General features: G+C 30.5%; 1 protein-coding gene across 1 annotated transcript in view; it reads right to left on the bottom strand.

Annotated features, from left to right (window-relative positions):
- Positions 1-9,113, bottom strand: part of LOC120428435 (ring-infected erythrocyte surface antigen-like) — a 60,666-nt gene extending 51,553 nt beyond the window's left edge. The window contains exons 1-2 of the mRNA XM_039593446.1: positions 9,064-9,113; positions 8,581-8,947 (exon numbers count right to left, since the gene is read on the bottom strand). Coding sequence (XP_039449380.1) covers positions 8,581-8,947; positions 9,064-9,113 — 417 coding nt within the window. The remainder of the gene's footprint in view (positions 1-8,580; positions 8,948-9,063) is intronic.
- Positions 9,114-14,652: the final 5,539 nt, after the last annotated feature.

Raw genomic sequence — 14,652 nt, 5'->3', positions numbered from 1 at the left:
TAAAAACATTAAAAACATTAAAAACATTAAAAACATTAAAAACATTAAAAACATTAAAAACATTAAAAACATTAAAAACATTAAAAATAATAAAAACATTAAAAATAATAAAAACATTAAAAACATTAAAAATATTAAAAACATTAAAAACATTAAAAACATTAAAAACATTAAAAACATTAAAAACATTAAAAACATTAAAAACATTAAAAACATTAAAAACATTAAAAACATTAAAAATAAAAAAAACATTAAAAACATTAAAAACATTACAAACAATAAAAACATTAAAAACATTCAAAACATTAAAAACATAAAAAACATTAAAATCATTAAAAACATTAAAAACATTAAAAACATTAAAAACATTAAAAACATTAAAAACATTAAAAACATTAAAAACATTAAAAACATTAAAAACATTAAAAACATTAAAAACATTAAAAACATTAAAAACATTTAAAACATTAAAAACATTAAAAACATTAAAAACATTAAAAACATTAAAAACATTAAAAACATTAAAAACATTAAAAACATTAAAAACATTAAAAACATTAAAAACATTAAAAACATTAAAAACATTAAAAACATTAAAAACATTAAAAACATTAAAAACATTAAAAACATTTAAAACATTTAAAACATTTAAAACATTTAAAACATTTAAAACATTTAAAACATTTGAAACATTTAAAACATTTAAAACATTTAAAACATTTAAAACATTTAAAACATTTAAAACATTTAAAACATTTAAAACATTAAAAACATTAAAAACCAAGGGTTTCCAGCAAGGCCTCAGACTGGCAAGTAATTAATAATTACTTTGATTTTTAGCTGGTAATTAGGTAATTCTTAAATTACTTAGTAATTCTAGTAATTAGGGTAATTTAAAGTAATTAATTGGTAATTAAAGTAATTTTTGAGTAATTACAGTAATTGATTTTTTAAATTGTACTTTTTCAACGAAACTATTTACTTTTTATATATAATCTATTATAACAGAATCTTATTAATTTCAAATAAGAGTGAAACACAAAGATTACAAAAACTGATTCTGTATGTAGAAGGCCTTATTCACTATAGTTCTCTTCTAAACTTCTCCTAAAATTTATTTTTATCATGTTGTTTATCGAACTGATTAACAACGAAAGGCCAGTGAAAAATGTTTTGTGAATCCGAAATCTATTCATTTTCATTAAGTTATTATAAAAATATGTTTTTTTTTGCAAGAACTACATTAGAATCGATTAATTTTTTATGCTTTTCCTTCTAATAGGCAGTCAAAATTATTTGAAGTTTTTGTGGATCAAATATTTAAAACCAAAATGTACTTAATTATCATTGAAATAAACAAAGTTTTCAAGTGATGGTCATTTAAAAATCAATAAAAATAAAAATATGTTTTTTTTAAATATTTTTTCATCATCTGCAGAAATTGGCAGTCCTGTAATATCTCTCTATTAAGAGATCAGCTATTTTCCCGAAAAAAATCCAAATATTTCTGAGACAAATGTTTCAATGGTAAAAATCAAACTCAGTGAAATTAAAATCGACTAATATTCAGATGCAATTGAATCCAATGTTAATGTCACGTTCCACATTACCTGTATTTTCAGTAACAGATTTTTGAAATTTGCTTCAGAAAAAAATGCAAAGAAATGTCAAACCAATAATTGAAAAACGTTTTTAAAACTTAACGTTATTTTGATGAATTTCACAATTCTCAAGAAGAGCCGCTGCAAATATTTGTCAAAGTTTTTGTTTAGCTCAAATAATCAGGGGGCCTTTTTTAACAAATTCTATATATTAATGGCATTCGACTATGGAAGCTGAAAATATTATTGAAATTCATATATTGAAGTACAACAGTACATTTTTTTTGCTTTTATGACAAACATGACTTCAACAAGCGTAAGCCAACTTAAATAATCTTCATTTGCAATTGATTGGTAAGGGTTCGGTTGATTGAAACGTGAACATTTTGCAAATTTCGAATCAGATAATGAACAGTTAACCTTGGCCATGAAACAGTTATTATTGTTCATTTCCAGAGTTTTTTTTAAGGTTTCATATGTTTATAAACCTATTAAAAAAACTCTAGATATCAATTGAGCTACTTATTTTTTACCGAAAAATTGTATAACTAAATACGAATGTCAATTTTATAATAAAACAAAAAAATCCAAATTTCAAACCAATTAACTCGCTGTATGACATCACTCAAAATTTCAGCGCCCTCTAGTTGGGGGCATTTTTGACGTTTGATCGCCTATATCTATTTTCAATAAAAATTATACGTGAAAAAACAAAGTAAACAGAATATTTATTGAAAGAGCTATCGAATGATCTTTTTATAAATAATTTAGTTTAGAACCGTAAAAATGAATACTTTAATATAAATTTAATGTTTTTTATCGTAGTGAAAAGTAATTAAGTAATTTGTGTAATTAATCATTTTGGACCAGTAATTTGAGTAATTTATTGGCAGACTGGCAAGTAATAAACGCTTCTGGAAATCCTTGTTAAAAACATTAAAAACATTTAAAACATTTAAAACATTTAAAACATTAAAAACATTGAAAACATGAAAAACAATAAAAACATTAAATACATTAAAAATATTAAAAACTTTAAAAACTTCTCTACAACCTAACCCCGCCTTTAGACGGGCTTCGATTTAAAAAATCGGCAAAAATCAAGTTTTCAACCTTTTTTTGTTCTATGAAAAGCATTGGAAAGAAGAACTCTTCAAATTTTAGAAAATCCCTACACATTTCCCCTTCCCTTCCCACGCCTTGTCTTTTAACATCAATCCCTTCCCTACTAACCCCGAGTAGGCCGCGGGTAATCGGCTCCCCTCCCACTAACATTTACACACAAGATCCTCTGTAATTACTCTTAGGTTTAAGAAAAATGTAATAACAAAAGCCAACTCGGCACTTACCAGGTCCCAGCACCAAAAAGGACATAATAAACATAATTTTAATAAAAAAAAAAATAGAAAATTGATGAGTTGGAATTTTTTCTTGTTTTATGTGACTTTGCCAATGTTTTTAAAAATGACATTTTTTAGGGGTCATCTTTGGCTGTGTTTTTTACTAACATTTCTTATATTCAAAGTAAAAAGAAGTATGCAGTAATTTTTCTAGTGTCAGAGACTATGTGTCTGCGCTTTTTTTTACAATTTAAATGTTAATGGTGCCATTTAAAAAATAATTAAAAAGTGACTGTAAAAACATGAAAAAATTAGATAGGCAAAATTTAATGATAGAAGATGGTTGAATAGGCCAAATACTACCAAAAACAAACATAAACTAAACAAGATAAATGCAAATTAAAAATATAAATATATAAAAAAAATATAAAACAAGAGAAGTAAAATTTTTCGTAGAACAAAAGTTTCTCAAAACGACCTCCGAAAAATAAAAATTTTCGAAAAAAAATTTAGGCAGAAGAGGGTTAAAGTTTATTTTTATATTAATATACTTCAAATACTTAAAATACTTCAAGTACTTACAATACTTAAAATACTTGAAATACTTAAAATACTTAAAATACTTAAAATACTTAAAATACTTAAAATACTTAAAATACTTAAAATACTTAAAATACTTAAAATACTTAAAATACTTAAAATACTTAAAATACTTAAAATACTTCAAAAACATAAAATATTTAAAATACTTTAAATACTTAAAATACTTAAAATACTTAAAATACTTAAAATACTTAAAATACTTGAAAAACTTAAAATACTTAAAATACTTAAAATACTTAAAATACTTAAAATACTTAAAATACTTAAAATACTTGAAAAACTTAAAATACTTTAAATACTTTAAATACTTAAAATACTTAAAATACTTAAAATACTTAAAATACTTAAAAAACTTAAAATACTTAAAATACTTAAAATACTTAAAATATTTAAAATACTTAAAATACTTAAAATACTTAAAATACTTAAAATAGTTTAAATACTTAAAATACTTAAAATACTTAAAATACTTAAAATACTTAAAATACTTAAAATACTTAAAATACTTAAAATACTTAAAATACTTAAAATACTTTAAATACTTTAAATACTCTAAATACGTTGAATACTTGATATACTTGAAATACTTTAAATAATTTAAATACTTAAAATACCGTAATCCGGGGTGATTTTGATAGGATTTCAATTTATTTTTGGAATATTTTTCAACTGGTAAGCGATTTCTAGGGCGTCCAATTTTCCCGGGTATTGAATTTCCCGGGAAATGGGAAAAATATTTTTGAAATCCCGGGAATTCCCGGGATCCCGGGATTTTTTTAAACAGTCATAAAATCTACGTTTTTGTTAAATTTGTTATGTTTTTCAAGCTTACAAATACAGAATGAGCTAAATACTGTTAATTGGTGATAATCTATACTTCAATCTGAACAAGAACAGCGATTTTTAGTTAGTTTAAAAAATATTAAAAATTGTTGTGTTTTGATGTGCTCTGGATTTTGATTGAATCATAATTTTTAATCCAATGTGATTTAATTTTTTTCATATTTATCATCTAAAATTTTTTAAAAATATCTTTTATTTTTCATATGACATGACATCTAATGCTTGAAGAAATTCATTGAAACTGTAAAAAAAAAAACAAGAAACGAAAACAAATAAAATGATACCATCCAATGTAAAATTCTAGAAAAGTTTATAATGTCATGTTTTACAAAAAAAAATATTTAAAAAATTATATTTAAGCCACTACCGCCAACTGAAGGAAATCTGGACTGCAGTCTGAATAGGTTCAGGATATTTTAGAGCAATAAATTAGAAAATCGGTGTACTAATTATTTTTTTTTATTAAAAAAAATATCAGAACATTATGCAAAAAATAATGGCTTAAACAGCTATCTTAATTCGTTACTATTGTTCTAATTTGCTCCAGATGCCGATGTTAGATGAAAAATAATTAATTTTTTTTCAGGTTTAAAATCATCACTAAACGTAAATATTACGAAATAAATAAAATTTAATGAAAATACTTGGAAGACGATATTCGAAGAAAAACGACAACTGGTAGTATCAAGTGGTTAAGAAGCGAAAAAAATCACCAGATCACAGACGGGATTCGAACCCGTACCACCCACGTCTCTAGCGGGGTACTCTACCCTTAAGCCACCGTGATCCTTGGGATTCTAGTTGTCCCAAGACACCAAAGTAGTGTTCAGCTGTAGATTTGATCGCACAACCACGCCTCTAATCTAGTTCTTCTTTTCGCTCTCTTAACCTTGTTGCTACCGTCGTTATTGTCGCTCTCTTCTTGGTGAACATCGCTGAGCAGTTTAATGAAAATATTTAAAGCGCTAAGCATTCTGTGGATCAGTAAATTAAAATTTTAATATTTTTTCCTTATAAGCCAAATAAATGTTGATATGATCCGATTACAAATTTGCTAATGTTTTAAAATGATTTTCGATTACTAAGTATTCATTAATCTACTTCCACAACCAAATCTGAGTTTCCAGACCAAAAAATGTTTTTTTTTTTCAATTTCGGGAATTCCCGGGACAAAATATAAAAAATCCCGGGATTCGGGAATTCCCGGTTAAGGGAAAATCCCGGGATTTTTGTCCCGGGAATTCCCGGGATGGACGCACTAGCGATTTCTTTAGATTATTGATTTTAAAACGTGTATTGGAATAAGCCACACAAAATCCATGTTTTTTATTTGATAAAAGTTTTTTTTTAATGTTTAGAAAAATAATTATGTTTTAACATAAAAAAAAATAAAAAAAATCCTGGATGACTTTGAAAGTCATAGTTTTTCTTGGTAAAAACATATTTAAGATGTTTAAACTTTATTTGTACCTTCAATGTACCATCACTAAAGTAGCTGATATAGTTTTTAGGAAAAAAATCATTGTATATAAATATATAATTAAGTTTATAACCTTTTTTAACCAAATACATAAAAAAATTGGTAAAATTGTTTGTTGGAATTTTGCCTGAAATTGGCTAAACCTAGTTTTGTTTAAAGAATAATCGATTTATATTGCATTTTATACTGAATTCATTTTACATGAAATTTGTTCAATTGAAATTGCCTATAAATTGGGAGATTTTTTCGAACTATTTTTCAAAATACATAATATCAATTATTTACAAACTTATTTTACCTTCTAATAGTGAATTGTCCAAAGAATCTGAAAATGCATTCCATTTTCCGAAATCATATCCATTGAGAAAATCATGACACTCTCAGAAGTTTGGAATAATGCTTTTCATCAACATTTTCTTAATTATAGTTAACTAACTTTTTAAACCTTCCAAAATTTTATGAAAAGTTTTTCTTGAGGTACTTTGAGCACTTCTCTACCACGGTCAGATGATTCCAAACCATTCCGTACTTTTTTTTTTGCCAGCAAATTTAAACTGCAAAATTTCAGATATATTTTTGGTCCTTGTAAATTTGATATTAGTTTCTGGACGACAACTCCGGAGCCTTAACATTTCAAAGTTAGTATTTGGATGTAATCTCTTGATGTGGATTTCAGAATGTCATCTCTTGAGACTTACCATCTTGCTTTTAGTTTTTTATGTCATCTCTTAAACCTTTCCATCTTAATGTTAGATTTTGAACGTCATCTCTTCGTCCTTACCATATTGATGGTCATTTCTAGATGTCATCTCTTGAGCCTTACCATCTTGATGTTAATTTTTGAATGTCATCTCTTGGTTCTTGTGAGCTTGATGTTAGTTTTTGGACGTCATCTCTTGAGCCTTACCATCATGATGTTAGTTTTTGGATATCATCTCTTGCGCCTTACCACCTTGATGCAAATTTGAGAGATAACCACTCTCCCCTAGCATTACCTCCCCCACAAAACTAATTAAACGAACTCCACCTGCGGATATGTTTAAAAACGGGGAGCTGCACACCAACTGGAGCAAAAAAAAAAAAAAAAACTTCCAGAATATAACAACCACACCGGAGAAAGTTGGTTGATCAGGGTCATGATGTAACACCGTGATGCAACCGGGGGAGCCCGCAGGACATTGGAGCGGGGATGCACTCGGACAATTTTTTTTCATGTCATTTCGTTTGTTGCGATAGGGCAAACAAGGTTGCGAGGGTTGGGAGGTCATTTTAATACCGCCTCAAGGTTGGCGTTCACGTGGGAGGGAGATTACTGGGTTAACGGGTGGTTGTTAAACGTGGAGATAAAAATGGAAATTAGTTTTGAGGGGGGGTGAATATTTTTGGGAGGGGAAGTAGAACAAAGTGCAACATGACTTACCTTTTTGATGATTGACAAATTGACAGAGTGACAACATGACTTACCTTTTCTTAAATTAACACCTTGCTCAAAAATTTTAGATTTAGTCTAATCGAAACGTCTATTTTTCGAACGTTGCAATCAAAATTCAAGTTTCTCTCTAAGCTGCCCATGAATCACGTTATGATTCCAAACTACCCGCTTCCAATAAGCTTCTTAAGTTTCAAATTTCACCCAAAATCCTCACACGCCCGGTGAGGAATCATCCGCCATTAGCGAGCCCGATGTCGCCGCCATAAATCAGCTAATTTTAAGCCGTCCGATGAAATCGCGCCCCCGTCCCCTGCGGGCTATAAACACAAATGTAAATAAATAAAAACCACATTAACGTGCGTCCAGTTCGTCATATCAGCTGAAGAAAGAACCCCGAATCGAACCGTTACTCCGGAGGCTGCCGACCATTTCTCGATACAAATAGACAAATTCAATTTCAATAATCGCCTTTCGTTGCCCACAGCTCGTCCAATTTCCAGGTTTGAGGACCACTACCTGGTCGAGGTGGCATCAAAAGATTCGTCGTGGTTATGTTTTGATGGGAAAGGCGCGCGCGCCCCCGACGAGTATCACAACAGATTAACAAGAGCTTTCTGTGGGCATCGTGTGGAGACTAACATTTCAAAAGGGACTACAATTGACAGGTTGACAGATTGACACGTACTTACCGTTTTCTGGATCTGCAGCAGTTCACACTTCACTAACACTTCACTAACACCTCAGTTTGAGCATTCAACAAAATCACTTACCTTCAGTTTGAAGTCCGTAATAGAGGTGACAATTTCAAACCCTTCTCAAAACTCCCTCCCCAATGCACACACCTTTTCAGGTTTCCAATACAAAGGGAAGAAGCGAGCGAGGACAAATCCGACTCACCTGAAGAAGAAGAAAAACATCAAAAACTAATGAAACTAATCTATTTCTGACAACAATTTGGAAGCACATCATCAATTACGACACCTCTCTCGCTTGGACATCACCCCAGCGTCCAGCTTTAAGCGGATGAAAAGAAGCAGGAGCACCGGTTGATCTACCTGCTCGGACACCGCTGAAGAAGGTGAGGAACAAGGTTGAAAAGTAATCCCGGAGATGTGTGTGTGTTGTGAGCAGAACGACTGGGACTTTTTAAATGGTTGTGGTGTTTGGTTTGATTTAGTTTTGTGAGAGCTGAGGGCAGAGATGGACTCAGTTTGTTGGATAAAAATAATAAGCGTTATCGTTTGCGTTGACATCAACGTTATTGGTAACGTTGTTACCAACCTTATTGCTAATGTTGACCTCAACGTTATTGCTAATGTTGAACTCAACGTTATTGCTAACGTTGTCATCAACGTTATTGCTAACGTTGTCATCAACGTTATTGCTAACGTTGACTTCAACGTTATTGCTAACGTTGTCATCAACGTTATTACTAACGTTGACCTCAACGTTATTGCTAACGTTGTCATCAACATTATTGCTAAAGTTGTCATCAACGTTATTGCTAACGTTGACCTCAACGTTATTGCTAACGTTGACCTCAACGTTATTGCTAACGTTGACCTCAACGTTATTGCTAACGTTGTCATCAACGTAATTACTAACGTTGACTTCAACGTTATTGCTAACGTTGTCATCAACGTTATTGCTAAGGTTGTCAATAACGTTAATGTTTAAAATTAACGTTATCGCAACTCCAAATCCACCTCTGACACCAAGCATTCGATCGAACGGACAACGTTAATGGCAAATGACCGCGCTCGCTATTTGTCCGAGGCCTGGAGATCTCCATGGTCGAGCAAATCGGTTCCCATTCCGGGTCGGTCCGCAAGCAAATGTTCTGTTCGTTGAGGTGTCAGAGGTAAATTAAATTCCGGCTCAGCAAATGGAGACGGGCCGAGTTGAGGGTTCGGAATTAAAGTTTATTGATTTTTAATAATATTGATTATTTACAATTTTTCATTCGCACCTTCGGTGCTCCAACGTGCGTCTTCGCCGGAGATGACTTGGCAAAGATAACCTGGTTAAGGCAAAAGGTTAACCCCCTTCGGGGGGAAGCGTGGAATGCGTGAGGATTTGGAGGCGAGATATGAGCAACAAAGTTGGCACTGTTGGCGGGGAGGGGACCAATTGGGGTTCGATTAATTGAATTTAAGGTGAAAGGAACGTCCCATTTGATTCAGTTGGAAAAAAGAATTATGGATATTTTTTGTCTATTTATTGAAAGCATCAAATTAAAACATTTACATTATAAATCTATTTCAAATCTATCAGAAAATCACCAAAAAAAATGAAAATGGGGCAACCCTGTTTACTGTAAGCGACAGTGAACTCATTTTTATAAATTAATTTCCAAGTTCATGTTTCGTTAAAATTAATGAGAATTCTTGTGAAACCCGTTTTTTTCTAAATCATCTTAAAGGATTAATAAATTTAAATTACTGGCAACACTGTCTTAAAAGCTTTCACATAATATAGATTTTGAAATTTTGAAAGCATTTTTAATCAAATTTAATTGAAATTTTAATAAACATGATGAAAATTCTATTTCAATTTTTTTAAGTTTTCATTTAAAAAAAATTGTACAATAAAAAATAGTATATTTCAAATAAATTGTACATATCAAGTTTATTTTTGTATTTTTAATGAAATAGATCACTTTTGGACTTTTCGCATTTTTTTTTTTGATTTTGGGACCACAAATCGAAAAAAGACATAAAACTAAAATAAAAACATTTTCATAAATTCATTAATATTTTGAAATTTTTTGGTAATAAAATAACTGTATAAAGTTTTAATGCACTTTGTGATACTTTTTGCTTGAAAACTTTTAAAAACTGGGCTTGAAAAACAGATGAAAATTTGGCAACCATGTCTAAAGTTGTCAACGCTTGTTGAAGATAATGTTAAGCTAATCTTAATTTGATTTTTGTTGCCTTGGCTTAATAAGATTAAAGTGCTGGCAACACTACCTTGAGATATTTTTACAAAATTTTGAAGTTATTAAACTTCTCAAGTCATCCTGGTAAAACTTGCTATTACCATGATTTATTCATCCAGACTTGCATTATATTTCCTTGGATAAATTCAAAATTGAGTATCTGGCAACCCTGCTTTGAGGTATCGATGGTTGAGTAAATTTATGGAATTTTTGTAAGTATATCGAAATTAGTAATTTTTAAATAAATTCATTCATATTTTGTAAATTTTTGGTAGTAAAATAACTGTAATTAGTTAAAAAGCCGTTTGTGAAAATATTTGAAGTTTGAAATATTTTACATAACATCTTGAAAAAAAAACTTTTGATTAATCTTTAAAGTATCAGAAAAGGTTTTGGTTCTGCAAACCTGTCGTAAGGCTATTAATTCTTTTTACATTTTGGTCCTCTTTTTCCTTCTTTTTTAATTTTTTTTGTCTGCCTTGAAAACAGATGAAAATCTGGCAAACATGTCTACAGTTTGTCATCACTTGTAAAAGATAATTTTAATCTATTTTTCATTTGATTTTTGCTGGATTGGCTTAATTAAGGTTTTTTGATAATAATTTTAAAATAATGATACTGCACAAAGGTGTTGTGAATTAAGATCGACAATGTCTTTTTTTTTGATAAATTAAAAATTGGTTATATGGCAACCCTGTTAAAGTTTTTGGTATTGAAGTAAATTTATGGAACTTTTGAAAAACGGATGAAGTAAATTTTGCTTCATAGCAAATTTGTAAAACATTTATATGATTTATGAATAATCTTTAAAACCTGGAGAAAAACGAGAAAAGGGCGGATAAGAATTTGACGGCCGGAACTATTTTGAAAATTACTAGACAACAGGTACGTTTTTCACAAAACTCGAAGAGGTAAACAATAGCTGGCCTTCCCAGCTACCTTCTAACGCTGCGGGTTTTGTTAAATAATTAAATGTAGACCCGGAATTAGCGAAATAGTTCCAGCTATCAAAATGCTTATGCGCCCTTTTCAAATGTTGCTCGAGAAATGTAAAGGCAATCTGAGTGCTGGCAACACTGTCTTTAGAAACCTTTACATAATCTGAGCTTATGAAAAATTAAAAAAAATAATAATAATAATAATAATCTGATTTTTATTAACAAGATCTTTCCCTTGATAAATTTAAAATTGACTATCTGGTAACACTGCTATGAGTTATCGATAGATGAGTAAGTTTATGGAACTTATTAAGAAAGTATGTTGTTAATTGTTGACATTGCCAACTGTTAATACATTGAACTGATTTATAAAAAGTTTTAAAATTAAAAAAAAAATTATAAATGCTGACAGCACTGCCTTGAGATACCTTTACATAATCCGAGATTATGTCAAATGAAAAAAAAATCTTAAATGACATTATCTTGTCAACTAAAGTTGTATTTAAAGGATCCTTCCATTGATAAATTTAAAATCGTTGACCTCTGGCAACCCTCCTTTGAGATATCAGTACTTAAGAAAATTCATAAAATTTTAAGAAACTTGAAGAAACTTCCAATTTTTTTATGGAAAATGTTTAGAAATTTTGAGTTTGGGCAAGACTGCTTTGAACCACCTTCACCTTATTTTAATTATAATGAATTAATAAGTTAAACTTTTTTCAAAGTTTTATATTGTGATAGCATTATTTCGCGAACCGGATTTAAATTTGCATGCCCTTCCATTGATCAAATAATTGAAATATCGATACTTAACTAAATTTATGTAAATTTTGAAGGATAGATGATTTGGCATGGCAACACTTCTTTGAGGCTTGCCTACCTAATTTTAACGAATGATTTTTTTAATTTGTTTCTATGTATATTAGGATAATATTATTTCTTAAACTGGATTTTAATTTTCACGACCTATCCCTTGATGAATTTAAAATCAATAATCTGGCAACTCTGCTTTGAGATATCAGTACTTGAGTAAATTTATCTTATTTCAAGGTAAGGTAACATAAATTTTGCACAATACCAACCAGAAGTATTTCAAAAATGTTATCGGAAATTGTTTAAAAATATGAAATTATGGCAACACTTTTTTGGAGACACCTCTACCTTATTTTTAATATTTTATTTCTTGTTTGTAAATGTGATAGTATTACTTCGTGAACGACTTAAATATAAATCAACTAAATGTTTATTATCTGGCAAACCTGCTTAGAAATATAAACTAATTTATAAAACAGCTAAAGGATAGATTTTGCAAATTTGATAAATAATTATCTTGTAAAACGTTGAAAACATTTATGTTATGGCAACACTGCTTTGATTCACCTCTACCTAATTTGAATGATTTTCATTTTATTACTTATTCATTTACGTTATAATGAGAAATGGATTTGAATTTTCAGGACCTTTCTCTTGATAAATTTACAATCAATGATCTGGCAACCCTGCTTTGGGATATCGGTGCTTTATTATATAAGTGTAACTTGGAGAATATATATCTTAAAAATAGCACAAAATTTTTTAAAAAATCTCAAAAATGTTCTCTGGAAATATTTATAAATTTGAAGTTATGGCAACATTGCTTTGATACATCTCTACCTAATTATAATGATTTTTTAAAGTTTTTTATTATGATTGCATTACTCGGTGAACCAGATTTAAATTTTCATGACCTTTCCATTTATAAAAAAAATATTATCTGGCAACCCTGTTTTAAGATTTCGATTTTATTAAGCTTTTGGTAGGGTAGATATTGATGATTTTGGAAATTGCTAAATTTTAAAATAAAAAACATATCAGAAAAAAAGTTTAGATTTTACAACACTGCAGTCAGGCAATAAAACTTTTTTCAAAATTTGTTTTTTTTTTCTTTATAGAATCATGGTTGTGACGTCAAAACTAGAGTCGGAGCCAGATTCAGTTAAATGCCACTTTATGACAACTCAGAGTCTGAGGTGGAAAAATTTCCAGAACAGGAGTCGGAGTCATTAAATCTTCCGTTGCTAAAGTCTAAATTGGAGATTTTAAGAGGGCAAGGGAAAATCTAAAAATTTAGCTTGGAGTAAGTTTCAATGTAGTTTTCTCTCAATCGATTCTACTTTAGGTCTTTTTGTACCAATTACGTTGAAAATGTCTCAAGCACGTGACCACAGTCGTCGCGCCACCGACAGCAATTAAAGCACAAGTGCCATCAAGAACCCATCACAACCCTCTTACGCCCACACACACACACATAGATCGTCCAACGACACCCAAACCAACAAAACCAAACCAAGAACCAACCACGATGCAAACGACAGCTATTTATTTTCTTAATTTGATTTCGATAATAACTTTGCGGTTAGTGTTTGCACGACTTTTTCCCCCTCTCACACACACTGACGTTATTCTGGGTTCTTTCTTGCAGGAGCCACTGACCGCGTAATGTTTGGACGACCCCTTCGGCGATGGCTCCCAACCGCTTGATGGTTCTGGTCTGTTTCGCACGTAATCCGATTGTGGTCAGCTTCGAGAACCAAGCTTACTCATTTCTTATTGGTTATTTTTTTTTCAAAGAGACTTGCTCAAAGTTTACGCAATGGCCCCGATTTTTTGAACCCCTCTCTCTCAACAAGGGTGAAAGTTTTTAGTGCTTCCACGCAAAACCACACTAAAGTGAACAGAAGAAGGAGGAAAAACCTTTGAAAAATTCTGCAAGAATCAGCCATTCAATCGCGTAATTGGATGCAATTTAACTCCCCCCTCAATTTGCTGCAAAATGAACTCCGCCTTAAAGCTGGTTCGTTCTCCTGATAACCACGCAAATCGATAGAGATCGCTGGCTGCCAATCAAGTCGAGCCATCATCAGCGAACATCAAGACCGAGTGACGACGACGCTGAGTAAAGTGAAAGATGGGTGCCGAGCAGAAGAGGAAAATTTCAATAATCAAAAAAGAATCAAGAAGGGACCATCCATAAACCACGTGGACACTTTAGGGGGGGGGGGTATGGCGATTGTCCATGCTCCATACAAAAAAGTTTTTTTTGTATGGACAATTGTCCACGAGGGGGGGGGGGGGGGTTGGGATTTCCAAAAAAGTGTCCACGTGGTTTGTGGATGGTCCCGAAAGAATCAAGCAAAACTTTTTTACTTTTTTGCTTTTTTGCAATTTTTTCTTTTTTCTTGACCCTTTCTTGATTCTTTCTTGGCTCTTTCTTGGCTTTTGCTTTTTTGCTTTTTTGCTTTTTTGCTTTTTTGCTTTTTTGCTTTTTTGCTTTTTTGCTTTTTTGCTTTTTTGCTTTTTTACTTTTTTGGCTCTTTCTTAACTTTTTGTTGATTCTTTCTTGACTTTTTGTTGACGCTTTCTTGACTCTTTCTTGACTCTTTCTTGACTCTTTCTTGACTCTTTCTTGACTCTTTCTTGACTCTTTCTTGACTC

Source organism: Culex pipiens, chromosome 1 (assembly GCF_016801865.2).
Source record: "Culex pipiens pallens isolate TS chromosome 1, TS_CPP_V2, whole genome shotgun sequence".
NCBI classification, from domain to species: Eukaryota; Metazoa; Arthropoda; class Insecta; order Diptera; family Culicidae; genus Culex; species Culex pipiens.
The sequence above is the reverse complement of the archived record's forward strand: the minus strand, read 5'-3'. Positions and strand labels throughout refer to the sequence as shown.